This window comes from Lagopus leucura, unplaced genomic scaffold, assembly GCF_019238085.1.
Source record: "Lagopus leucura isolate 7727_CA_CO unplaced genomic scaffold, USGS_WTPT01 Super-Scaffold_100009, whole genome shotgun sequence".
In the NCBI taxonomy this organism is placed as follows: Eukaryota; Metazoa; Chordata; class Aves; order Galliformes; family Phasianidae; genus Lagopus; species Lagopus leucura.
Window position 1 is genome coordinate 8363583 of NW_024962266.1, and position 27940 is coordinate 8391522.

The 27940-nt window shown below is 38.0% G+C and overlaps 1 protein-coding gene across 10 annotated transcripts in view; it reads left to right on the forward strand.

Moving 5' to 3' along the window:
* PTPRC (protein tyrosine phosphatase receptor type C) overlaps positions 1 to 27940 on the forward strand; it is a 59718-nt gene that overhangs the window by 15193 nt on the left and 16585 nt on the right. For 4 of the 10 annotated variants that reach the window (XM_042874027.1, XM_042874026.1, XM_042874028.1 and 1 more), the window contains exons 3-14: positions 15533 to 15628; positions 15989 to 16009; positions 16409 to 16546; positions 17331 to 17417; positions 18264 to 18293; positions 19081 to 19296; positions 19799 to 19921; positions 21312 to 21464; positions 22430 to 22561; positions 23544 to 23702; positions 25947 to 26149; positions 27022 to 27082. In XM_042874027.1, coding sequence (XP_042729961.1) covers positions 15533 to 15628; positions 15989 to 16009; positions 16409 to 16546; positions 17331 to 17417; positions 18264 to 18293; positions 19081 to 19296; positions 19799 to 19921; positions 21312 to 21464; positions 22430 to 22561; positions 23544 to 23702; positions 25947 to 26149; positions 27022 to 27082 — 1419 coding nt within the window. Of the gene's footprint in view, positions 1 to 15532; positions 15629 to 15988; positions 16010 to 16073; positions 16298 to 16408; positions 16547 to 17330; positions 17418 to 18263; positions 18294 to 19080; positions 19297 to 19798; positions 19922 to 21311; positions 21465 to 22429; positions 22562 to 23543; positions 23703 to 25946; positions 26150 to 27021; positions 27083 to 27940 lie in introns of those variants that run through there. The other 6 variants (XM_042874031.1, XM_042874030.1, XM_042874036.1 and 3 more) reach the window with 6 other exon arrangements.

Below are 27940 nucleotides of genomic sequence, written 5' to 3' on the forward strand. Positions count from 1 at the left end.
CAGAAAAAAACATGGTCTAAACCATGCTGTACACATTCTCTGTATCTTGGGGAGTTTTGAGGATTCTCTGGAGACATGAGAATCGTTCATAATCTGCAAAATCCATTTCCTGCCACTTTCTTGGCTCACAAGGCCAGAGGCATTTCAAGGACACAGCCAGGTCTGTTGCAGTAGCCCTGTGCTGTCAACAGACTATTAATTTATCAGAATGAACTTTCTGTATGTCTTTATGTAAATATCCTTATTTTCAGTGGTACTTATGGTTTACCTATCTGAGAAAATTCATAAAAATCAACCGGCTTATTTTGCTGTTCTCTAACATTTGTAAATCTGTTAAGCAGGCAGAAATAATTGTTTCATTTTCTAAACTTAACGCTTTTATACTTAACGCTTTTTGATGCCTAAATTCTGGGGGAAGAGGGGGAAAGGGAGAAGCCTTGTGGAAGCAAAAGGAGGAAAAGAATTTTTCTCTATTTCCCATTTGCAAGCAATGTTCAGCCACTTCTAGGGAAGCAGACTTCAATACACATAGTTGTACTTCCACAATCACCATCTCCCTTTCTTCTTGTTCCCCCAGAATTTATTTTTTAACATGTCATCGTGCAGCACAGGGTATGCTATGATCTGTTTAGAACCTTCCTGGCTGTGTTTCTTCCCCACCTCTTGCTCCCCCATCGTAATGCACCTTGTGTGGTAAGGGGGCGTGGGAGTGAGCCTGTCTGCTGCACCAGCTCTGCTCAGCAGCAGCCAAGATGCTGGTGTGACAGTGCTGTTCTGACTACATGTGCTGCTGTGGGGAAAGTTAACTCCATGCCAGCCATATCCCCCCAAAAATACAAAGGGAGTTTTGGAAAGACTGCATAATGAAAGCAATGAAACATTAGCTACTTTGCTTCAGTTGATGTCTTTGAAAGCGTCTTTTAACTTGGATCTGAAAGAAAATAGTAATATTAAAAAGCTTTCATGTAATATTCAAGTTCCAATATCTTTCTCAAACAGCTGTCTCACGGATAAAAGTTTTTTTCAAAGGTCCAAGGAACAATACTGTGGGGAAAAAGTGACCAGATACCTAGTCCAGATAACAGATAATGGGCTATTTGTCTGTGTTGTCACAGTTTGTGTTGACTGAAATATGATTAGAAGAAGGAAAATATAGTACATTTATTTTAGAATTAATCTTGAACTGGTATATCTACTTTTGACTTATGAACTTTCTCAAAAGCAGGTCTGCAGGGGTATTTCTTGGACAAAACCACAAAAGGGAATAGATATCCTAGGCAATAGTGTGCACCAGCCCTGAAACCTGTTTATCTGAAAGCCTTTGCCTGGAAGAATAATCTTCTGGTAATGATCAATTGCATTGCTAGCTAACTGGGAAAAGAAAGTGGAATATTTCATTGTTAGTCTATAGGCTGTTGCATAGTTGAAAAAAAAATCACATATTCAATATATTTTAATGTATATTAGCAGATTGTAAGCATTTTCTTAAATTATTTCTCAATCTCTAGTTATCATGGCCTACTACCTACTTGAGTGGCTCTTGGTAAGGTGCTGCAGCTCTTTGTCCCTTGCTGGCAGTAGTGTGGAGGAGGTCATCACGACTAAGTTAGCCAGGGTACCGACTTGGAGAAGCCACAGCTGTACTGAGAGGAAAAAGTACATTGTGCAAAGTACTGGGCAAATCAAATAGTTCTAGTATAGGAGAACCTCTGGATTTTCTGTGTAGAGTGTAATGTTCATGGAAATTAAACCAGAAATTGTTAATTATTAGATGATAACTGTCTCATACTATGATATTTTATGAGACTTGTGTTGTAGACATTGCTGTTGTAGTACTCTGTAGCTAAAGAAATTTGCTGAAGATGAAAAGTGGGTCATTAGGACAATTACTCTTTCTGGTAATTTTGTTTTGCAGAATTCTGTGTTTTCAAGTGTAGACTGAAGCATTAATATTTTTGTATATTGCTACTATTCAGCTTACCTCAGTGAGGAAGTTTACTCATTTGTGGGTTGACAGGCAGCCTTGCCATGGGAACGGGAAAGCACTAGCTTAAAATGCAAGCTGAGAACTAGTTTGCTAAGTACAGACCAGCACGCTGCAAAAGAGAGATAAAATTAAGGCACCCACATCCTGTGATACCATAAAGTTCTTGCAGGCAGCCATTTACCAGGAAATGAAAAGAAGTCCATTAGTTCCAGATGCTGCTAAAACACCATGGTGCTTAAGTTATGCTTGATTTGCTGCATATAGTGGAAAGCAAACCCTGTGAGCTAGCTCTTCTGATGCAACTTGGGCTTTTCCTGCTGGTGTCAGAGGAAGAGAAAAATTCCATTCTGTATACTTGTCTGCCATATTAATTGTAAATGGTAGTTAATTTGGCTCTTCTTGTACATCTGTAACCATTATTTGCTCTTATTTCCTGTGTCATTTCTTCTTTCTGATCAAAACTCATAAACTATCCAGCTTTAAACAGTGAAAAAATTGCAACTGTCTTCTATTTCTGGAGTACATACACACTTCTAATGTTTCAGACTTAATGGAAATTGACATTTCCTTTCTAGTGGTGAACAGGAATGGAGGTAGGAATTAGATTTCTTTATCTTTAATAGTATATGACTAAATGGAGCTTGGAACAATGGAATGGGTGAACTTGGACATTCCTCTGAATTTAAGTTGGTTATCTTCTGAGAAGAAACAAATTTTCATTAAGCTTGCAAGTCTGTCTGAAGTCAAATGATATTCCCCCAGTGAAATCTGTTCAAAATTAAGAGGATAATCAGAGTACTATGGCCATGTCTCAGGCTTGCTGGACAACCAGATCTAAATCACGTAACAGAAGGCTGAGCCATCTTTTAGATGGGAATATTTGTGTTGTGGGGACATTGTCAGTAAAGGCGGAGATGAGCTTAACCTGAGCAGATTCACGATGATAAGAAAACAAACTATGCCAGGCAGGAAGAGATCAGCCCCTTGAGCACTGGGGGCCATTGCACCAATGAGGCAGGTTGCTGAAACTGTTCCAGAAGAAGCAGAGAAGAAACCATCTGGGGAGAAAAAAAAAAATAACATGGCAAGAAATAACAGAACACATACGGCTTTTGCAGTTTTAGTTTTCCCAACGGACAGTACCGTAGGCTGGTGCATGTGCACAAAACAACAGAGCCCTGTTAGACCTACAGCTATCCATGAACCCTTTGTATAAGGCCATTAGTATATTAGCACATAGTCATACACTATTTTAAGTGTTAGCACTGATACATGGCCTGGAAAGGACCACATGAAGACATTTTGTTGGACAAAGTTACTACAATTTTGTTCTGGTAAAGTTCTCAAAATTCTTCTTCCACTTCTTGATGAGCTGGTGAGTTGCAGAGGGCTCTATTTACTTTATGATAGCTCTAACTCTCTACCAAACCATCAGATGCAGAGCAAGCAAAACTGTGGACTGAATAATGGGTAAACACCAAAACTAGCTTCTCAGTTCTCCCTGTATAGACAGTAACACAGCTAGCTCCATAAGCAGATTTCTTATAACCACACTTGGTAATGTGCTGCCAACGCTCCTTAGCACTGATGAGGTAAAAGTTGTTTTTCATTAGCAACTGCCACTAACTTAAAACTGTAAGACAAGATACAATTGGCTATGAAGCCATTGTGCTATTTTTGCACAAGGTAAGGCACCTTCGCTGCTGCCTGGAGAGCAGATGCTCTGGCATTCCTCATGGAGTTTATACCCACAATCACAGGGTGAAAAGCAGAGTCAGATGGTAATTGGTCTCAAGTGAGAAGTGACCTGTGAGGCCAGTGCAGTGGGATCCCGCTCAGCCATCAGCCCCTCACTCTGCAGGGCCAGCTCGGGCCAACTGTGGCTGGATTCCCCGTCAGCCATGTGGAGGATGGCAACTTGTTTTCTTGTGACCTTTGGAGAAGTTTTTCATAGAAGTTCAATTTCTGTTCTCATTCTCAGAAACCCTACTCCTTTGGGATAGCTCTCTGCCCCAGGCATCAACCAAAATGAAGAGACAGCTTTTAATTCATTTTTGTTTTATAAAATAGAAATTTCTGTGTTACGCTGAGCAGAACATCAAGTATTCCTGATCATGGAGCTTCTTACAAAATCATTCTGTGCAGTAAAACAGGAATTCAGTAGACAGTGCTTTACTTTTTAATAGATTTCTTCTTTTTGGGTATGATGCTTATTTAATTTAAAAAGTCCAAACAGAAAAGATGCAGCTTTTTTCAGTCTTGGGTATAGCGGTCTCAATTGTTCTGCTAACGTTGGGCACAGTTATAAATCATCTTCCATAATTTCAATATGAACGAAGTTTGGAATTTTTAGTCGCTGTGAAGATGAATTGATGAAGTTTGGCTGCGGGTGCTGTAGATTGTGCAGGGTTTTGATTGCAGTTCAGTTTATCTAAGTAACTCCTAACAGCGTGCCCATCTGGTGCAGACCAGCCTGCAGTACGCTCGTCAGTTCCACACTGGAGCTGGTCTAGGCACACCAAGCACAGAAAAGGCTCATGCCTTCCCTAGCCAGCAGAGCTGAATGCTGAATTAAGCCCATCTGTATTTGTTGCTCAGGTGTTATTAGGGATGTGTCACATGCTTATGCCACAAACGTAACAGTCCTCATTCAGAACCTCATCTTAATTTAAACTGCAGCCTTAATTCCTATTGAAGTCAGTTATGAGTTTCTGTGTGGAAATGAATATTTACCGCCAGAAATTTTGTCTTTTTTTACTTTGTTCATATAATCAAATTTGTTAGGCAAATATATTCAACGCTTTATAGATGTTCAGTAATCTCTGATACATTCAGAATTTCTGATACATTCCCTTACTTAAAAAGGAAAAAGCATTTAGTTTACCAGCTCGTGTGGTGGTAAATTCATCACTGTTTCAGCCAGAGGCTGGAAAAGTATAGACCGTCAAAGAGTAAAATCTTACCCACGTTTGCACATACTGTGTCTTTCTGTGTCAGCTTTTCCACCTGTCCTCGCAGGAGACATTACACATGCTCCTTCCAAACTGCTCCATCTGTGTATGTGTGTATACAAATTGCTACTCACTTTACTGCTCACGTAGCTTTTCTGACCTCTCACTTCCAAGTGGGAGTTGTACTTGTGAGATGTGTAGTGCCACTACGTACATCTTTCTTACTATTAGACATCAGAAATATTTAAAGGTCTGATAATTTTCCTGGCTTTTACACTTCTGTCTCTATAGCAAGGGTTTAAATTAGTTGGAGCACGAAATTGGATGTTCTCTTGGCTTTGCCTGAGGGCTTTCTCTGGGTCCCTATACATTGGGAAGTCCATAAAATTCTTTTCCTAAATTAATTCATTTCCTTTTTTTTTTTTTTTTCTAGAATACTTTACCTAGTATCTTTGATTTTAATTATCTTCCCCACACTACTCACTTAACATTTTTAGACTAAATTATAATCTAAAACAAGCAAAAAAAAAAAAAAAAAAAAAAATCTATGAAGCTCTATTAAAAATTACTTGCTACACACCAAAGAAAGAAATGTAGGTTGTGTTCCTGTTTTCCTGAATTATTTAAAACAATGCTAAAATTAGTCTCGTTCAGATCCAGAGGAATGTGAGCTTTAGGTTTCACAGGTTCTTTTCTTGATTTGGGGCACCACAATCCCTGTGAGCCCAGTGCAGTCCTGTTCTGAGCCTGTATTTTCATCTCCTGAAAATTTCAACTCGCACTGTCTTTTCGAAAAGAATGGTCATCAGAGAATTGAAGGTGGAGTAGTATGAACCTCCTCCTTGTTCTTATGTTTCTCAGATAAATTGCTTGTTTAAAAGTGAGGTTCACGTGCCATGATTGTTTTAATGAAAACGGCAAATTGAGAGCAAGAGAAAAGGATGGATTTAGAATGCTGGCATGGTTGGACACCAACATTGATGATCTGAACTTTCAAAAACAACCAACCAACCAAATAAGCCAGAAGAGAAGGAAAGAGGAATGGAGAAGCTCCTCTCACTCAAAGCTTTTACTGGCTCCAGGAGGAGCTGTGCATGCTCAGTGCTGCTCTGTAAGCTGTTCACCTCCGTTGCTTCTGGTGTGACATGAGGTGCAGGTCTCTTCTCCTGAGTGCTGGCTCCCTGTCCTGAAGAGGCAGAGCACAAGTTTTGCAATATAGTTTTTGAGAAAGTGTGAGAATTTGTAAGGCATACATGGCATTCTGAGGAGCTCGAGTTCGAAGTGTTTCAGTCTTTGTAGCGTTATGACTCTCTCCATGCCATTGAGCAGGTGTGGGCATAACTGTTTTTTTTAACACCGTCAGGTCCTTTGACTGCAAGCTTCATGGTTCTTAGTGAGCTTCTAATAACAATATGCCATCTTAGTAGGATAGTGCCTTTATCTGTGCTTTGCAGATGATGTTACAGAGGTGGAAGTCGTGTCTGACCACTGATGCAGTAATAAAATGTGGAATTGAAGCACCAGCTTGATCAGTGGGTAGTACTTAGTCCCAACTTTCCTTATGGTATCTGAATGCAAGATGGATTTAGGTCTACCCATCAAATATAGGAAGTTTGACTAATTTCTGCTTTCAATAATAAGATTTTTAAAAAAGAAAAATAATTCCATGTGGTTTTCCATAGGAAATGTGTATAAATAGCTCTTAACTGACATTTTTTCTAAAGGATGTTGATATGGTTCACTAATTAACTTTTTTCAGTAACAGTGGTAGAATCTGATCCTTGAATGAGACTTCCTAATAACACTGTGTTTTACTGCTTTAAATTGTAACCTGGCAAGTGCACAGTTGACTTAGCTATTGATTGGTGAACTCCATTTATCATAATGTTTTATGAATAACAAAAATTTTATTCAGTTGTGTGTTTGATAAATGGTGTTCATTTGGCTTTGCTGGTCATTTATGGCCTAAACGTCTGGAGGGGAAAAATCAAAAGAGGTTGGTGACCGAGTGCAATCTCTCTCTCTTGAAATGATGTTTGCTGGCTGCAGCTGCTGCCCAGGGCAGTAAGGAAGTTATCTAGCAGGCATTTGATATGGGAATGGCTCTCCAGTGAGCCAGCTGCACATTTTTTCTCAGTGTACTCTATCTTTTTACAAAACAGAAGCTAGGCATCTATCAGTCAGTGCTGGTTAGGATCTTTCTTGATGCTGGAAGAAATCTGGGTCATGGGAATTGTCTGAAGATAATTTGGAGCATTGCTGCTTGGTGATGTCTCACTGGGATTTTGGGGCACAGGAACTGCTGAGGGTCCTACTAATCTTGGAGCAAGAAAGTGAATGCTAGATCACTGGATTTTTTTTTTTTTTTTTTTATTTTTTTTTTGTGGGTTTCAGTAGAACCCCTTTATTCTGATTCATAAATCTCTGCTCTACATAAGGATCCTTCAAAAGCTGAGGCTGTGCAGGCAAAGGAGTGGTGCGCAGTGCTGTGCATGAGAGGTATGGAGCAGTGGCTTATGCACTGCTCTGCTATGCAATAGGGCCACTGGCTTTAGGCAGTGTGGGGCTTTTCAGGTGTGTGGATTTAGCGAGTATGGGGCTTTTCAGGCATGTGGTTTGTCATTTGAGGATCCTGATTGTAGCACAGACTTTCTTTAAAGAAAGTGTGAACACCTATCTCAACTTTTGTGTATTGTTTTTCTTTTGTAAAACAAGAAATGTTCCTCTTGTCCACCTTGTCCAAATGAACCTTTTCGTGGCATCCATAGAATATGGCACTGAGTAGTTATTTTTGTGATAGATTAATTAATTCTGCTTTATAAATAAAATATTTCTGCTTTATAAATTAATGCTAAATAGGAGGAAGCAACCTTACTTTGAAAGTTAGTCTTCCATCTAAACCTCTTTCACGACTGAATGCAATACACATTTAATGTTAAAAAAAGTTATGGAGAAATAAATGTTCAGAGCACCTGAAAATCAACTTTTTATTTCTGTAGCTCAGCACCCCCAGGCCTGTTAGCTGTGTTATAGTTGTTTGAGTCTTTAACACAGCAACAAATCAGAAAAAAAGCACTAGTGCATAGAGGAAAGATCATGGACGGGTCTCTTTTCTCGAAAGAAATGTTCATTTGTTTTTTAAAATTGCTGGCCACATCTTTTGAAACTCACTTGCTGAAACAACATTCCCAATAGGTACAGAGCTGTTGATCCAAGGATTTCATATTAACATACAGGAGGTTTATGATGTTAGCTGACTTTAGGTTATCAGCAGTCAAAATGCTGCAATTCATATTATGTTAAATTGTTCATGGTTTGATATCTGAGCTGATTAGGAATAGTTTAGGGAAACAGTTTCAGGGCTCATTCATTTTCTTTTGCTGACAAAATTATAAGAAGCAATTTGCAGTCTGGAGAGATATGTGATACAAGATAGCGCTTTTATCTTGAAGCGGGGCAGAGGGTGGATGGAGAAGGCAGACATTTAGATAAGCCACGGTCCAATGAGATGGTCCAGGGTGAAGAAGTTTGCCCTCACCTCACACTCTCACCAGTAGTGATTTCTCAGCTGCAGCCTCTGTCTCCGCTCAAACCTCTTGGGATCTGATCTGCCTCTAACTGTGTTCAGTAGTTCCCCAGAACTAACAGACTAACAGAAGTGGCAACAGCAAAAAACAACAACAACAACAACACAGAAACTACAACATAGGAATTGAGGGTGCCACAGGTGCATATCCTTTCTTTCTTCTGCTTGCCGTAAGCAATGTGCACTCAGCACTTCCACAACTGGATTTTATCATTAAGCCAGCAATTTGGACCAAGTGTTTTTTTCCTGCTCACAGTAAATTTGGAAAAAGAAGATCAAGGAAGGGACAGCAGACCTGGAAGAGTTGTAACTGAAGTTAGGTACCGATTCTTGACAGAGGATCTTGGCTCTGTACAAGTTCAAACACTGAAAATATACAAAAGGGAACACAAACAGCGCATCTTTTCTTTTGGACGTATCACAAAATTGCCAAGCAAATATCACAGCCAGTCTTACATCCCTCATGGATCGGTGTTTCGTAATGACTGTGGATGGTAGCCAGCGCTTCACAGCGAACTGTTACATCAGCAATTGATATTTTTTCCTCCTGGAGGCAATTCACATAATCACAAATTCTCCGTGCAAAGCATCCTCAGCAGTATCGTGTTAATGATACAATTAAATGTACGACTAAAAATAATTATAAAATGCAAATTTGGCAAAAAGGAGTTTAATAGGGAAATTTCATGACTGCACTAGAGAAGTTGTGGTTTAGCACTGAGATAGGTCTGATTGCTTGAGCATGTGGGTGCTATGGTAACACAGTTTCACCATTTGGAAGTGCTTAAGCTGAAAGCCACAGTATGCTGCACCCTCTTCCTTTTGAGCAGGGTTCTGTAGAAGAAAAACAGAAGTAAACAGCATGAGAGAAACCACAGAGCAGCAAAGGCGTCGTTAGCTGCAGTCGAACAAGTGGGTTACTGTAGCTAAAGTATTCCTATGAAGACCAAGGAGGGCATTTGAAATGCAGTGCAATTGATAGAAATGCTTTTCTTCTGCCTGATAAATGCACTATCTTCCTAGATATTTATTAGTTTGTAAGAACTGTGCAGCTGGCAAAATGCATTTGAATTAGTGCCTTTGGGTTATGTTCTACTCCACATTTATGGTTTTGTCAGACTCCAGATATTGTTTGTAACAGATGTTTCCATAAAATCAATATTTCTAGAGGGAAAATTCTGTTTATCCCTGTATTTTTTTTCTCTAGGAAAAGTAAATTAGAATCAGAAATTTGTTTTTGACTAAAAAAAGATTTCAGATTAGCTAGATGAGCTGAGGAAAAAAATATTCCAGCTTTCTTCTTACACTTTTCTTCTTATTCTTTCCTTAAGAGAAGCTCTGTATGATATCAGAATTTATAATTGGTATTAATTTGGTGGATGCAGACAAACTCTGATGTTTGTAATTCCCCCTCTTTCCTGAGCCTACAACACTGTGTTCCCTGATGTATCTGCCAGCTATAAATTCTTCTTAATTCCACCCCCTGCCCTTGTATTGATTTCTGGTCAATTTGAATTCATTGCCTTCTGCTTAGTGTATCTGGTTGGCTCTGGAACTGTGAAGGATAGAGGCAGCTCCCATCCTGGAAGGTGTAGAGCAAGAAGGTCATGGCAATGGTTGGCAAGGCAAGAATAAGCATTAATTTTAAAGGTCAATTTTCATTAAAAATACAGTACTGCATCCTATCATACTTAGCTGGTGTGCAGACCTGTGCTTACTCCTGAGACACGGTTTGCTGAAAGACTGTGCCTTCTGCAGTGGAATTCAGGTCTGAGCAAAGGTTCTCCTGTCCCGGGAAGGACAAAACCTTTAGTTCCTCAGAGGTATATGTGTGGCAGGAAAGAGCTGTCAGAATCACACTCTTAAACTGTGATTGCAGTATTGTAAGGAACCACAGTGGGGACAATTAATGGATTTGTATAAAAGGAAGCAGTTTGAGAAACTCACACCAAAACTGTTTAGTTTAATTATCACTTTGGAGAGTCAGAATGAATGCGTACATCCTGATGCCAAAAGGATATGATTGGCAATGTATGATCAACACTTAAGAATTTTTCTTAGTTTAAAATTTATAATTCCAAATTTGTATCCCAGAGTTCCAGATGAAAATAAACATCATATTTCCTGTGTGAATAGAAATTCTAACTCTTAATTACTTTTAATTCCCTTAAGTTTGTTGCATTCCTAGGACTGCTGAAGTTTTTTATCATTTAGGGTTATGGATTATTTTCAAGTGCTTTCGTGTCTCCATCCACAACAAACAAAACCCTTAGCATTTGTTTAGGACCATCTATCTGAATTGCCCCATTTTCCTGAGAAGTTTCTACATGTTAAATTTGAAGGATTAATTTTTATTTTCTTTATAACTGAAAGCATGCAAAATCTCATGTGTTTTTTTTGTGTGAACTGTATGTGTCTTTATTTTAGTTAATTTTCAAAAAGCAGCAAGTTGTCCGGAAAATAGAAACAGCTTTATTTTGCATCCTCAAGACACAATGGTAAAGATTGAAGAGCAGTTCTGCACTCTGACTGTGGAAGCACTTTGGCACACATGATTCTACTTTTAGAATTTGGGGCATCCTCTGTGGTATAGAAATACTCAGACGTTTAAGTGTTTGCAAGCCTACTCATCGGTTTTCCCAGGTTTATTTATAAAGTAGCAATGGATCTCTTTATTTTGTGTTTGTGGCCAAAAGAAGCAGTAACATCTCTGGCCCTGATGCTCATTTACTTTAATGTCTCCTCAGCCGGCTCTGGCAGCAGAAGGCAGCCTTAAAGTAGGTGTGAATTACATCCTATCCCTATTGAAGTTTAAAAATAAATCAAAGAGGGGCGGCTGGCAGCATTTTGTAAGGCTCCTTGCCTTACTCACCCTTCACCTCCCACTAGGAACTGTTCTTTTTTTTTGCAATTTAGGATTGGCTTGCAGTGGAGCTGACTAATGTCTGCGCTCTTTGCTATAGGACCCCCTCAGAGAGCTTTACTCCATCTGAACAAGACCACATCCTGTTACTTTCAGTGCAGGCGTGAAGAACCTGCCTCTGCTGAAACTGTAAAAAGGAGGAAGACCTATTCTGGTGCTATACTGGCTGCTTTGTCTGAAGCCCTACCAGGTGGGGGGTGTGGGGTCTGTCCAATATGCCAAAGGGTAGAGAGCACCTGGGAGAGGGTGGCAGCTGTGCAGAGTTACTGAGCTCTTCTCCCGGCAGAGGAGCCCAGATGCGGACACGAGGCTGAGAGGATTACTTCCTCTGCCTCTCCCCAGCTCAAGCAGAGACGCAGAGTGCAGCTGGATGCAAAGAGCCAATAGGTGTGGCACCACCCTAGATAAAAAGCCAAATGCACTGTCAGCAGAAAGGGACCCTCCTTTCTTCCTTTCTCTGAGCTGTGTGCACCAAAGGACCTGTGTACGACCTGCCTGCAGGCACAACCCTGCCCACAGCACCAGTGCCCTGGCCTTGGGCACCTCCAGGGAAAGGGCATCCACAGCTTTTCTGGGCAGCTTGTGCCAGGGCTTCGCCACCCTCTAAGTAAAGAATTTCTTTTTAACGTCTAACCCAAATTTTGCCTCTTTTAGTTTAAAGCCATTCCTCTCTGTCCTGTTGCTATTTCCCCTGTAAGAGATTGGTCCCCTTCCTGCTTCAAAGCTCCCTTCAAGTACTGGAAGGCTGCAGTGAGGTTTCCCTGAAGCCTTCCTCCAAGCTAAGTAAGCCTAGCTCCCTCAACCTTCCTTGATAGGAGATGTGCTTCACTTAGAGTCTTTTTGTCCGTAAAAACATTAAGTTTTCAGGATTTTAACGCAGGTTCTTCTGTTTATGTAATAGGAGTTTTGTTTACTTACACACAAGCACATGAAGCTGGAGAGCTCTGCTTAAAGAGATTGTGCCTTGACGCGCGCTAACTTTTAACATATCCTAGACCTTAGCTGTCTGCTCTTGAGTTGCTTGTTTCTTCCAAGTGAAGTGTTTTCACTTTATTCTGCCTTTCCTTAGAGGACATCAACAAACATTAACTTCTTAGAAGAGTGCGACCATGGTTCACTGCAGGAGGTCCAAAGTCATAACCGCAGCAGTGACAAAGCTGCTCCTGGGTCTCCAAATGTGACCTTACACCTTGTTCTCCTTGGGGTTTAAGATGTTTGTGGTTGTCGGGTTTATTTTTTTTGTAGCCTGGTTTCTTTCAAAGTTATTCTGTTTACTCTTGTTGAACACAAAATATAATAGTCCCATGTTTCAATCTTAGGGCCTGAATGCCTTCAGGCTTTCAGGAGAAAACATGATTAGCTCATCCAGTTTAGGAGTATTTCTTTGAGACACTGTCATCTCAACTAAAACCTTTCTTTTAAGCAGCAGCTGTACTCTTGTCTGCCAACTGATAGTGAGACATAAAAGAGAACCAAATGAGTTAGCCAAGCTGCCCATCTGCTGGCAGGTGCTGGTGGGATCTTTTTGCAAGGTACCTGGCCAAGGCTAGAACTGCTCAAACACTATTGATAGATCATAAGTCTTTTGGGTAAGTCAGCAGGAACAAGACAGTGGCCGAATTAAGGGAAGGCAAAAGAAGTATTCATGTGCATTTTAGTACTTTTTATGTGCTTTAATTCTTTTACTTGGATTATCTGAGGCTATCCTCTATATATTATCTTAAAAAAGGCTTCTTAATGGATGCACTTTAAGATGAGAGAAAAGCATTTCCTGTTTAAACCCCGACCAACTTGCTCACTTTGGTGATCATCAGACTTTCATACTGCTTGGCATGGCTTTGGTGGGCTGAACATCCTTATTAATTTTAAAGATATTCTTAGATTTCAGCCTCCAAGTTTCCAGAGACATGTTTTAGAATCCAAGTGTGAGCAAACAGTTTGGACTTTGTTAACCAGAGATTGGCTCAGACGTATTTGACAACTGTGGGACGTTTAGAGAAAAGTAAATTAATTTGTCAACATGCTCACTCATACTGGAGTATTACAGTTTGTTTGCTGAGTTCTCTTTTCAGTTTGTCTAAGATCTCTCTGTAAGTTTATGCCTTGCTGTTTGGAAGGACTTCTTTAGTGTTTTGGTGCCACCTATTGAATTCTTATTAACTGCATCCTATTCCATTGCCATGATAAATAACAGCATTGAATCACAGAACAGGAGATTTATAAACCGCTCAGAATGACACAAAATTGCCATGCAGTTCTTTAAAATGCCAGTGCTTATTCCAAGGTAAAAAGGGTAATCTAGGACTGTTATTTTCCAGACTTCTTTAAGAAATGATCTTCTCTAGCTGACCCTGGTGTAGGTCAGATTGGACAAGACAATCTCCTCTGTCATCTCCCTCCAAACTTCATCAGTTCTTTGTGTGTAACATGTAGCATCTGTCACCATGAGCAAGCAAGAAACTGTATTTACAGTAGTATCATCGTTCCTAACTTTACAAGGGAAAGAATGAAGAAAATGGCTTTCACAGGATCTGTAAGGAAATCAGTGAGACAGCCTGAATTACAGCACTGTGACAACGTTTTTGCTCATATTACTCAATTTTAATCAAAAGAGGGAATCTTTAATTATACATTTTTGCCTTCATCGCGTTTCCATTAAATACCTAGAAAATATTTTGAATCGTTTCATTAGCCACTTTGTGATACTTCAACTCCTTTTATTATTATTATTTTTTAAACTGAAAGTCAATCTGTACAGATGCTTACAGAAAGTAAATTTTAGGCATGAAGTATACTTAATGCACTGAAGCAAGGCAAGGCTTGGGAAGAAGAGGGAATAATTGATTCTTCTGCTGATAAGCCGATTGAAGAAAGCAAATCACACCATGACACTGAAAGTGACTAATTGCCAGCTTTCAAATACTGTATTTAAAAAATATGAAGTTACTTGGAGGCTGAATAGATTACGGCAAATATGATTATATGTTAGCATTACATGGTTCTTTGGCAACTTAATCTATATTGCTAGATTGTACAATTGCTGTTAACAAAATTTCCAGTCCTTACCTGAGATTTCAGATGCTGAAGTTGTGTTGATGATTCAAAAGATCATCTACATTTTTGTTTCTTAACTCTAACAGAAATATAATGGAGAAGAACTAGTAGCAAAAGGGCAAGAAAAGAAAAAAAAAACAAGTGACAGAAGAGAGATGACAGTTTGTGGACAGTTACAGCAAGAAGCGTGTGAACAAATGGAAGCTTGCTAGATATTGAAAGCATGGCAATTGTGTTAGAGAGAGATTTCTTCAGGAATTGAGCAGGGCTTTTATGTTTCTTAATTCAAAGTGGAGCCTTCTAATCCTCAAAGTGAGCAAAAGATACAGTGATGAGGACAAACTTTTGTTTTATGGTGGATGCTCCTGCAAGTTGATGTTCTCACAGTCCCAGCCATTGTCATTTATTTTTGTCTTTCTCTTGATATTGCATTACACAAATCCAGAATGGTTTTGGTCAAAGTTTCAAAGCAAAGTGTTAAGCTGAGGTTTATTATCATAGCTATGAAAAAGTCACAGCTTCCAGCTGAAATCAGGGAGTGGTTTATAAGAGGTTAACTTAGTGCTTTCAGGAGAGTTTTTTAAATATCAGCAGGGTGGTCCAGGAAAAGTGCTGGGATATAGGAATGAGTATTAGTAAAATTAAAGGGCTTTTAGTAATACTGAGTATTTCTAGCTTTCATGTAGTTGGGGGTTATATACCAGTAAGGTTTTCCTTGAGAAAAGAAGTAAACTTGGTGTTTTTCTTGCTAATAAATTCATTCTTCTTTCACTCAAGTCTAGCTCCATTTGTTGGTATTACTCAGACACACTGCTTTGTGATGAACTGAAAGATTTTGAATGTTTTAGTTTTTGTTATTGCAAAATACACTGAAAACTATGAAGATGCCATTTCAGTACTGTCCAGTATCTTCTGTCCTAAGAAACGTTACTTAGAGAAAGCCATACAAACTTCCAGTCTTTTTCTAATGTAGATGAGCTTCTCACCTTCATGCATTTCTCACTTGATGATATCTTTTTCTCACTGCGCAGAAGGAAATGATAATCTGACCTCTGCCAGCTCTCTCTCCTCTACGTTACCTACACCTACACGCTCCACATCATTCTCACCTCCAAGCACCGCTGCAGGTAACCGTGAAATTGGGACCGTGGCTCTGCTGCTCTTCTGTTTCAGCTGAGCTGGCATCCATCACAGCCTTCCTTGAAGCTATGACCATCCCTTAGGCTGCTTGGCACAGACTCCCTCAAGACTCAGGAAAATGGAACTTTAATGTGAAAGTATCAGTTCATACACTATATGCTTGATGTTTTGGGGTCCTTGTTGTTGCTACATGTCTTTAAATGTTACTTTAGAATAAGTAATTCCCCAGGGAAAGCTCAGCTGATAGGAGAAATTATTCTTTTTTATTATTGTTTTTGTTGTTGACTATGTATCATTTGTTGAAAGTGTGATTTACATCTTTTTTTCTCTCTCTTTCTCTTCTTAAGGAGTTCAGCCAGCAGCAACAGGTAAGAAATGTTTAATTTAAATTACAGAACATTGTTGACTCCTTTTAGTTATGGTTTCTTCTTCCTTTTTCCTGCTCACTGTCATCTTGTGTAATGTCTTTTCATTCAGCCCGGTGAAATGAAATATGCTTTTTTAAGAGGGTAGAATATCAAACAAGATGTACTTGAGAATATTTAAACTCAGCATGTATTATGGAAGATGTGCAACCAGTGCCATAATGGATTACGTTTGCAGGATATTCTCTTGCCTCCTGTTCCCCCCAGCACCGTGAGCCTTGCACATACACGGTATCTTTGATTCCTACCAAGTTCACATTGCCTCAGCAGAGCTGTGTGAGCTTTGTGTCTCTCCTCGAGTTAATGTCTCCAAAGCATTTGACGCTGTGCCTCTCACCACAGGTTCCTCTCCCGCAGCCAGCACACACCTCTCCACGCACACAGGCTCCGGTCCGACCACGGGACTCAGCCACTCGCAGCATAGCAGCCCTGTTGCCCTCACCACACACACTCTCACTGCCTTTCATCAGCCTGCATCAGGTTTGCTTACTTCTTTCAGGTGCCATGCAATGCCCTCGGAGCTGTAGGGAAAAACAGAGTTATTTGACCTCAGGGTAACTTTTTCCACCTTGTGGTTTATCAGATAGAACAGGCACTTGCAATTCAGCATAGGGGCAAGAGCCCAATAGTATTTGTGATCTGGTATCTGATGGAAAAGTCTCGCAGTCATCTCAGTAGTATTGTAACTCTGGTGAATGAGGCTGCTGTCAAAGCAAGAACCACACAAATGGACCTATGAGAAAGGAAGAACTTGTCAGTGGTTCGTAAGCAATGGGGTAAATGCTAACAGTAAGTAACATCATGAGCAGTGTATCTTATCTGCCAAATAAACCCAACTGGATTATTGTTTCTGAAGGAGCATAAGCACTATTCATAGTTGTGTATTATTGTAAGAGCACAGCACTGTGCTTTAGTTCCTTGTTCACAAACATTAAAGCAGTTTTTATTGTACTGTATTCTATTGACTCTATCCTGGATTATGCATTAAAAAAAAAAAAACAACAACAAAAAAACAGAAAGCATGGCCTCCTCCTTTGGCAAAATTCATTTTTAAATGGTGTATTCCTAAAAGTCTGCTTTCTTTTACTGGATAAATTAGCATGATCCTTCTTTCAGCACTTTTCTCTAACTTAGAAAAACCCTGGATTTACAAAAAATAAAGGGGGAGGAGGAAGTATAGTGTATGATATTTACTGGTGACATAGCCATATGCAATAGTCAATTTTACTTCTTAAATGCTGATGTGTTGTTTATTCCCTTACAGATTATTACAGTTCAGCATCCTTGCACAGCACCACATCACCAGTCACCATGCCAGCAAGCACTGAGACCATCCCCACTAGCACAATAGGTGACAAACTTGCACACAGCTGTCACAATTATGATACTGCAAGCACAGAAAATGTGTTAGAGAGAAATAATCCTGATTTATTTAAAATCAAACTTTAAAAATACAACTGCATTAAACTTCTCGGGTTTTTTTGTTTGTTTTTTTAAGCAATATTATTAATAGCACAAGACATGAGATATACTATTTGCTGAGTGAATGAAGAGTAGCAGGGGCACTGCTCAGCCGTGTGGCTCCAGTGCTGGAGGGACACAACCCCAGGGCCTTTCTTCAGATTTCAGTCTCTTTGGATAATACTTTTACCTTAGTGCATTTTAAATAATTGGTTGCAGGATGAAATTCTTTGTTTGAGCTTCTGTACAGATTTCCTATACTCTGGTTCTTAATTCCTTTTATGGATATACCAGTATTAAAGTAATTGTAAATTAGTGTGTAATGTTGAATGAATCTGTTTTCAGAAAGAGTAGCTATGCATAAAGTAGGTAAATTGTGTTTCTTTAGTGATATTAGAAACTGTCAGTTAGGCATTACATAGCATATGTATTTTGGGACGCTGTTATAACTCATTATATCACAGAGAATGAGTGAATTTGGAATATTCTGGTATAAGTTTGTATGGAGTAATGTTATGAAGAAGCAGTTTGACACCATTTGAAGATGGTGAAGCATGCATCTTTGAAAGAACTGGCTAAGAGAAGTGTGTAGGTAGTTGATATTTTCTTCCCTTTTTTAGATGTGAGTAGACTTACAATATTTGTAATGTATTGAAGAGTTTTGAGCATTATCAGTTGCACTCCTCTAACTCTCTGTGAGAAGCATACCTTCATTTTTTTTTTTCTTTTCTTACAGAAAGTACTACAACAGCAAAAGAATCTTGTGGTAAGAAAGAAGCCCCTTATTCATCTCAGCCCTACTGGTTGAGCAAATCGGTAAACTCAAAGAAAGCTGATCACAAAAACAAATTAGTGACCATCTGAGCTGTCTCGTGTTTCTGGAAGATGGGCACTAAAGTTATTAACTCTTCTGGCCTTCTCATCTCCATTCGCAGAGCTGCTGAACTGCCCTTGTACTGGGCTGTTCAGGGCTATGGAAGAACCTGCGTTCATCTCACGAGGCCCTCTCTAATTTTCCCCCATCACGCCGATAATCACATGCTGCAAAACACAATTTGTAGCCATAGTAAATCCAAAGCTTGGATGTTGATTTCTCTCTTTTTGAAATAACTCCACTCTCTGATTTTCAGGAATGGCTTTTGATATTTACTAGATAGCTATGAAATGTTTTGAACAAGAAGATTTTAAATTTCTCTTCAAGCAATTGATTCAATGTGTCAAAATAAAATATTTAGCTTTCAATTGGTGCTTTAAGTAATAAAAAAAAAAAAAAAAAGTTGTTCTGGAATGTTAATCTTTTAAATTCTTTAGGTTTCCTTACTAGAGAACAATTTAAAAGAGTATTTTCCTAAGTAAATTTTCTGTTTCAACTAAACTGTTTTTAAGGTAGAAGTTATATAAAAATAAAAATGAAGTATAAAAAAGCAACTAATTTTCCTATATTTTCTAGTTCTTAAAACAAGTATGATGCTATGGAGAGCCAAAAAAAGCATTTAATACTTCTTAAAAATTGTCATAAAATTATGGTTGACTATTTTTTCCTTCTCTTTTAGATAACGATATTGATGACGTGATTATAGTAGACAAGAATAACTTAGCTGAAGTTACGCTACAGAATCTCAAAGGAAACAGAACCTATTATATTTTGGGGAAAGGTGGGGAGAGCTCACAAGTGAGTGCCAGCAACAACACAGCAGTGCTTAAGTGGTGCAAAAGATATACAGTTAGATCTGATAATTGCAACGACATGTATCTTACTATTCCACCTGGTAGGTATATATGGGTTTTAGTAGTTTCTTTTTAATTTTTTTTTTTTAATTTATGTATTTATTCATTTTTGGCATATGGTAGTTCAGCTGTACTGGTCTTTCTTATCTATTGTTGCCTTTTCAGGGACTCTGACAGAGGTTTTCATGTAAAAAATGTACTTTTCTTATTGTAAATGTAAAAAATGAACTTCATCTGTGTTGGCCACATACAGCATGGCTAGCAGTAACAGGGCCACTGAGTACTTGAAAGCTATTACTTATGCTTGAGGTTTTGTTCATTAGTGATATTATTTTCGGTGGATTAAAAGTTTCATTTTTTATTTGAATGCCAACATTGTCTTTTATTTCATCAACACCTTTTAATTTTCAATTTCAGCTTCTAAATTCTTTGCATGTTATTCTGTGCTAATTGAATCTTCGTGTTGCAAAACAAATAAATATAAAATAACAAATCAATATATACAACTATTATCACAGTGATATTTAATTTTAATTTTTCTAGATGAAAAAAGATACACTTTTAATAACTCATGCGTTGGAAACAACTCTGCAACATTGCCTTTACATTCTTTATGTAGAGATTGTGAAGATGGCTGTCCCAATGTGACTGCTAGCTGCAAAACGAGTAAGATACATCTAACATATTTTAAATGCTGATCGTTTTTTATTATTTCTTAAGCAATGTAGATGTTTTGGGATGAGTCTGGCAGATTTAAATTATTTGTATTAGTGTGAGGGAAGAGTTGTTCAGAATTTCTGAGGTCAGAGGGTCAGAGACTGCCCTCTGGGGTTTGCGTGCCCTGCAGGACATGTGGGGACAGTTCAAGCCCAGAAAGCTCACTTGCTGAGATTCCCAGCTTCACACATTGCAGACATAAGGAGCTTTTGAGCTCCTGCTTGATTGCCTGAAGGAAAAGTGAGAGCTTTTGAGCATTATCAGTTGCACTCCTCTAACTCTCTGTGAGAAGCAGAGACTTGAGTGTCTGCTGTGAGCTGCTTCCTTGCAAATTGCCTAGGCAGTTGGCTCTGCAGGCTCCTGTACAGTGAGAGTTGAGGCACTCTGGTCTTGGAGTTTGCCAGCTTTGGAGTCTGAGGAAACATTGGTTCAATGGCAACTGATGTTATGCAGAAGATATGCTGGATATATCCTCACGTTCCAGAAAAATGTATGATGAATGTTCTCTTCAGTGTTTTTATCAATGATCTGGACACAAGCATTGAGTGCAGGCTGAGTTTGCAGATGGTACTAAATAGGGAAGAGCTGTTGCTTCTCATAATGGTAGAGCTGCCTTGCACAGAGATCTTGATAGAATAGAGTGCTGGGCAGTCACTAACTGTGAAATTTAACAAGAGCAAATGCTGGATTCTGCACCTGGAACTGTGTAATCTTGCAAGCTCATATAGTCTGGGGAACAAATTGCTGCAGCACAGCCCTGCACACAGAGATCTGGGGGTTTTAGTTGATGGTAAAAGTTCTCCTCAGATAAGATAGCCAAGCACTGCAACAGTTCCCCAGGGAAATGGTCGTGTTCCCAAGTCTGCTGGTGTTCAAGAAGTGTTTCAGCAGTGCTCTGATATATATGGTTTTTTATTTTGCACTGGAATTGAACTCCATGATCCTCTCAGTCCCTTCCAATTCAGAATAAGGTCTATGATTTCAGTGTCCTGGGATTGAGGTTTTCCACTTGAGGGAGCTGAAGATGGTGATGGGTGAGCTTCTAAGAAGCTGCGACTCTTCAGGTTTCTGCCATGAATTGCTTTATTTCTATACTTAAACTGTTGGAAATTCAAAGCAAGGGAGTGTTAGTGATGAAAAATAAAGATCTATGGAAACTGAATTGATACAAAAGCACATAGAACTCAGTCTATGTGTGAGCTTGTATACTTTTCTGTTTGAGGTACTTCTGTAGTTTTCTAGATATTGATTAAACACAGAAGAGCAAATCTCATTTAAAATGATACTATGTACTTTTAGAGTTGTGAAAAATATTCGTAAGACATTTTTGTGTCCGCAGATAATCCAAATTTAGAATACACTGGGGAATTAATTGATGACTCCATATTTCTAAAGTCTTTATCATCAGACAGTGAGTACAACTGCAGTGTTACAGTACATTTTTTTGAAAAGAACTTCACCAAAGATATCAAAATAACCACAGATTATGATGGTAAGTATAATGCTTATTTTTGCTTTACGTTCCATATATTTCTAGAAAAACCCATTAGGAATTCCACTCTTTTCCTGAAGATGAAGATATTTGTTCGACATTATGCTCAGCCAGTCTCAGGTTCTCTGCCAGCTCCTGCCACCCCCATCTCACGTCCTTTGTATTTTTTGACCATAGTCACAATTGTCTTTTCCTTTTCTAGCCCCTGGCTCAGACCTGCAGTCTGAAGCCATTCTCTCCTTCACTCAGAGATTAACTTTTTTTTTTTTTAAGGGAGAGAACTTGGCTTAATGTAAGCAGGTTTCAGTGAATCATATCATAGAATTGCCTGGGACTTTAAAGGGACCTTAAAGATCATCTAGTTTCAACTCCCCTGCCATGGGAAGGATTGCCAACAACTAGACCAGGCTGCCCAGCACTTGAAGGTGCAGGCCTAGCCTGAAACGAGAGTTGAATTCTGGGTTTTGAGGAAAGATATGATAGAATGATTGCAAAAAATGTCTCAGTAGAAAATGACACGTTTTTCTACAGCATTGCCCTTGGAGATGGCTAAATGGTTTAGCTTTATTTTCTGAATTAACAGAAAATCACCCTAAAACATGTAACCTATTAATAAAATTTCAGGATAAAAAAAATATACATATGGTTAAAACTGTAAGGAATTTAAAATATTTCATTTTAACTGGAAGTGTTGGAAAATTTTAGGAATATATGGTATTGCTGTATTCATCTGTGTCTCAAATTTAATAAATTTATGAAATTTCTCTGATTTTTATGATTTTGTATGTACTCTCTTTATAATTATGTATAATTTCTCTGAAGGAAATGTGCTATGCAAAATGTTAAATAATATTGGTATGTTGTGTACTGTTTAACGAAATTTAATTTGATCAAAGTAGATATAAAAAGGAGTATTTTGCACTTTCATTCAAACTTTTTCTTCCTGTCACATTTTTTCCAAACAGCTCCAAAAGCACCAGAAAATCTTATGGTACATCCTACTGCCACAAAAGTAACACTTACGTGGATGAAACCCGCCAACACATCAGAAAACCATGTAGATGGCTATATTGTGATGTGCAATGACACTGTTAAATGTAAGTATTGCCCCTTTGTCATAGAATAATTGCATGCATATTTTAATATTTACAAAGCACTGAGCATGATGCATTTTCCAAATGTATTTCTTAAACCTGTCCAGTAGAAACAATTAAACATATTGTTTGTACAAACGTATTTATACATTTCTTTGAGTTGAGCTGCTCCACTTCAACAATGTGGTGTATTTTATCATTTTATCATTTCAGGACATCATCTGTCACACTTCAGTTCTCATGTGTCTTGCAATATGAATGTCCCGATGGGATCAGTTACCTGATAGGTTTTTAGCACAGTACTCTCTGCCTCAGAAAATGCACCTACAGCTTGTTAATATATTTACTGAGAAGATACATTCCTATTTAGAATTCTAATTTTTAACACATCAGAAATCTGTGAGAAAGTGGAATCATTTTTATTTTTATTTTTCCCTAGGAAAAAAACCACTTTTTAGGGAAAGGCTAAGAACCTTTGTGGGTAGGTTGTCCTAAAGCAGCACTAAACCTGTTTATTCCTTCAAGGATGATAAACAGAATTGAACTTTTAAGAAGGACTACAGATTTGTGACTGCTTACTGAAATGGTAGAAAGTGCAAAAAGGGGGCTGCCTTCTGTGGAAAAATTATGTATGTAAAAGTCAGGGGTGCTAAGTACAGGATTGCATATATATGTTTAAACAAATAAATCCAGGTTCTTCTCACTCCCTTCCTCTATGCTGTTTTAGACTGTGTTACATTTAGATGGATGTGTCTGTCCCCATTATACTGGGACCATATATTCCGTCTGTGAGCTTTAATTCAAAATAAGAAACGTGCTGGAAGATGGCGTTTTGAAAAGAAAGAGCCTGATATGTTATTTCAGAAAATAAATGTCAAATTTAGATAGTAATTAAAGTGGAAGTGCATAACAGTGGATTTGCATAACTCTGATGAGGTGCAAGAGATTACATGCATAAATCTTAATTTCATTTTTCTTTTTTAAGACAACGTTACCATGAATCAGACCAACTTTACTTGTATTGATTTAGAACCTTATACTGATGTCTCTGTGTCTGTAAAAGCATTTAAAAACAGCAAGTGTGTAAGTGGTGAATTCTTTTGTGGAGATGCAGTGAAAGGCTGCTTGAAAACACAACCAGCAAGTAAGTCTCATTTGCTAATTGTTGCAAACAAGGCTGACACTAACACAGGAAGTACGTAATTTCTTATTGTACTTAATTGCAATTTTATGTATGTTACTACTATTCCGCCATAAAATTATTAACATTATTATTTTTACTAACATTTATATCAGTAGTGTTTCATTTTTGATTATTTAATATGATTTTAATTAAACATGGTATATTTTTATCCATACTAGACTTTTTTTTTTTTTAATTGCATTCATTTGAAATTTGTGACAAGAGCAGAAGAACCCTTCCCACCAGATTTTGAATATATTTCCTGATGGAGACAAGGGTTAATACAGACATCACTGCTTCCTATTTTGGTGGTGGTGGTGATGGGTTGATTGGTTTTTTCCCCCAGGGCTCAAAACTGAGCACAGAAGTCAAGGTGTGGCATCACCACTGCTACATAACCTGGTGGAATACAAAATTAATATTTCCTCTTGCTGCACAGAATCAGAAAAAATACTTTATAGTGAAAAATAAAATATTATTTTTGTGCTAGTGTTGTTACAATAGCTTAAACTGGTGTGCTTTTTTGTGTATGCGTGTTTGTTTCTGTTTGTTTTTTGTTATTGTTATTGTTGCTTTGTGAATATCACCAACTCTGGCTGCTGTTTTTATTAATGTGTTTCTGTAGGCTTTTGGGAAGTATTTCAGGCAGGCTGTTCTTTTGAATTTAAATTCTATCTCTCTCTTTGGGATGTTGGGAGTTTTGCATCTAGTTTTGCATATTATTCATGAAAGCACTGGAATCTCTCTATTACTCTGGGTCATTTTCATAACACATTGGAGCATATACGCACAAGAATATAAAGATGAAAATTATCACTTGAAGCCCCATAGGGCTAAAACAACATCAACAAATACTGATGAATGAATTGATTGATAATGTAATGTGTTTGATCTGAGACTTAAGAAAAACTGAAAAATGACTATTTTTTGAACAGTCCTAATTATAGGATGATCATAAATTGTTCAGTCGTTTGTTTGTTTAAATTAAGACAATAGTTTGAAAACTTCTGAATTTTGGAGCTCCTACTCTCTTGGGCTCCAGTCATGTTTTAATATATCAGGTAGAGATTGTGGTCCACCATATATTTAAAGGTCCAGGAAAAAAAAATCCTGTATTATTCGTGAAAACTAGAATTTGATTGTTTTCATAAATTTGTGACACTAAACCTTCTCCAGCTGCTACAACAGATGATAACAACATGGTCAAGCAGATACTGTGAGAGGTTTTTTTTGATTTCTTGAACAGGAGAACATGTCATTAGAGCACAGCTCCTAGGGAATAGAAAAAGCTACAATTTGGAAAACAGTTTTCCATCTTCAACACGCACATTCCCACAAGAAATGCTTGCTTTCTTCTTGTCCTAGTTCTTTTAGCAGCATTCTGAAAGTCACAAATGTGCCCTGTGGATAAAAGTGAATCAGGAACCACAGCCCATCCAGCGAAGCAGTGTGTCCTGCTGCCCCCCAGATGAAATTCAGTCTGCTCATAAAGCTTCACACACCTTAACTCTTCATACAAAGAAAAAACAGCTGCATATTTATACTTCTTAGTGTACTGGCTTGCAACTTGGAGTGATTTTTGGAGAAAATTTCCATGGCAGTGTGGCTAATAAAGCTGCCTTATGTGGATGGTTATTTACTGCCCTTTGAGGCTTTAACAGCCAGTGAGAGGTCCCTTAGGCTGTGTCCCATTCTTAAATCTTTTGCAGCACAATGCAAAATTAAAGGTAGAAAACATAGATTAGACTTAATAGATGTACTAGCATTAAAAAGTAAAAAGTTTTAGGAGTTTTAGAACAATCTGATACTTGAATCCAACTAGTACTTTTCCACATCAGTTTTGAAACCTATGTGCTCAGGCTGAAAACTTTGTTCCCATGTTTTGTCCGTTGTCCTCAAATGGGTGACGTCAGAAGCAAAAGATAGTTGCCATATTATTATCTTTGCAGCCCGACTTCCAGTGGAGCTCTGTTCCTCCCAGCTGTCTCAGTTCCCTTTGATAGCTTTTTCAGTTCAGATAAGTCCAAATTGATTTCCCAAATTGTTTTTTTTTTTCATCTTGTTAAATTGGGACAGTGATTTTTAAGGAAGAAATTGCATAACATTATTAAGAGGGGTTATAACAAGTAGACATGAACACATACTGTTAAAATGTTTGGTTTGAAATGTTGAGAATGGATCCAGTAACACTTCTTTTACAAACAGAACCAGAGAAAGTGGCTGGCTTCAAACTAAAGTTGGTGGCTGATAATATTGTCAAAGTTGAATGCAGAAGTCAAAAAGTGTATGGAAGTGAAACAAAATTTGAATTGGCTTGGAATTCCAGCAGCGGGAGTGAGAAAAAGAGTAAGAATGAATGCGATTTTACAATAAAAGATCTCTCTTACTTGACAAAATATACCTTTAAGGTAAGTGAGCTTATTTAGCTAAATAAAAAGCAAAACTCCTATATTTACATTGTTTAAGTGCATTATTCTTGATTTTAGAGAAAAAGGCAAATCTGGCAGTGGAGATCATCTATGGATCTGCAGGCAGGAGATGTAAACAAGTGGCTGTTACTTATGAAATAACATGTCTCTGCATATGTTTCTAGTTGTATCAATCAAGCCCTTACCTGCTACTCCATATAGGTTCAGACAGCATGCAACCTGCAAGATGAATAGCTTGGGACAGATAGAAAAAGATATTTTCTATAAAGAAAATGAAAAAGGAGGGATAAATGTACAATAGTATGAAAGACATGAACATATCTAAACAAAGCTGGTATTTTATTTAACAGTTAAAGTAATCAAAAGTTAATATTTCTAGAAAGCAAGTTTTTAACAGTTGTCTTCAGCTTTTGTAATTTAACCTTTTATTTATAAATTCCAGCACAGTAGCTGGCTTAGAAATATCTGTATCAGTTTACTATTTATGTATTTGGTATTGAAGCAAATATAATAATGATGCTTCATTGCACATCGTTTGGTTTCTCTTTCAGATTTGAGAGATTTGATTAGAGAAAGAATATATTTGTAGATGCATCTGTCTTTGACTTTGTAAAATGTCTTCTATTTCATTAACATTGCCATTCAGTTAAACAGTTATTTCTGGATCAAGATCTTGCTGTAACTTAACTGGAAACATGAGATGCACTGTAACAGGCTGTCAGTGAGATTGATATTCATTGGAAATAGATATATTTGAAAGACCTACAGATTTTTTCTTTTTAAAGAATTTATGCAAGCATTTTTACTTGGCGTATCTGAACATTTTTATTATTCTCACCCACTGTATGCAGATCTCCGTGAATAATGGATTTTATACAGGAGACTCAGTATGTGAAGAAATATATACCAGATGTAAGTAAAAACATACAGCATCTTTACTTCTTGACTTAAGTGTAGTATGGAGTAATGGTGTAAATTCTGAATTTTGTTACAATCTGCCTATTTGTATAGGTAATAATTAACTGCATTAAAAAAAAAAAATCCTTCTTCAACATTAATGTAAAAGACCATGTTAACAAGTCATCAAACACAACTCAGAATACCTACATAGCCGTGGCTTCCTCATGCGTGCATTTAGAAATTCATTCGTCTGACTTAAATCGATCACTTCAGAATTATTTTCCTGTATTCAGATGTCGTGTTCCAAGAGCTGTGTTTTGTGAGGGAATCCCCACTCCCATGGAGTGTGTGTGTACAACTCCAAATATTTTAAGAAACTTAAAGTATCGTAGGCATGAAAAGTATAGTAGACAAGATATAAATAAAGAAGAACTTTATATATTATTGAACTAAAGTAACTTATTTACATGGAAGACTTTTCCCACTGCATCTTTTTGGGAGGTGTCCCTCCGTGTCTGTCAGAGAAGTCTTATCAACTGTCAGAGGCACAGGGAACATGTCAGTGATCTCCCATGTGAGATATCCTGTTTTGAATTCAATTCAAAATGATGGTTGGATTAAAGGAATTGGATAAATGGGATAAATGAGTTTTTCATTTGAAGAATATCTGTTACTAAAGTTTCTTGGTAGAGCTCGCAAGAGCTGTCATTAATTAAAAAAAAAAAAAAAAAAAAAAGGATAACAAGAGGTGAAAAGACTTCACATGTTTATTTGTGTAGTGAGCAGATGATGACAGGATGGGCCATCGTGCAGAGGGCAGGCTGCACTTGGAGCTGCTGCGGCCCTGGGATGAGGTCCCCCGTTCCCACC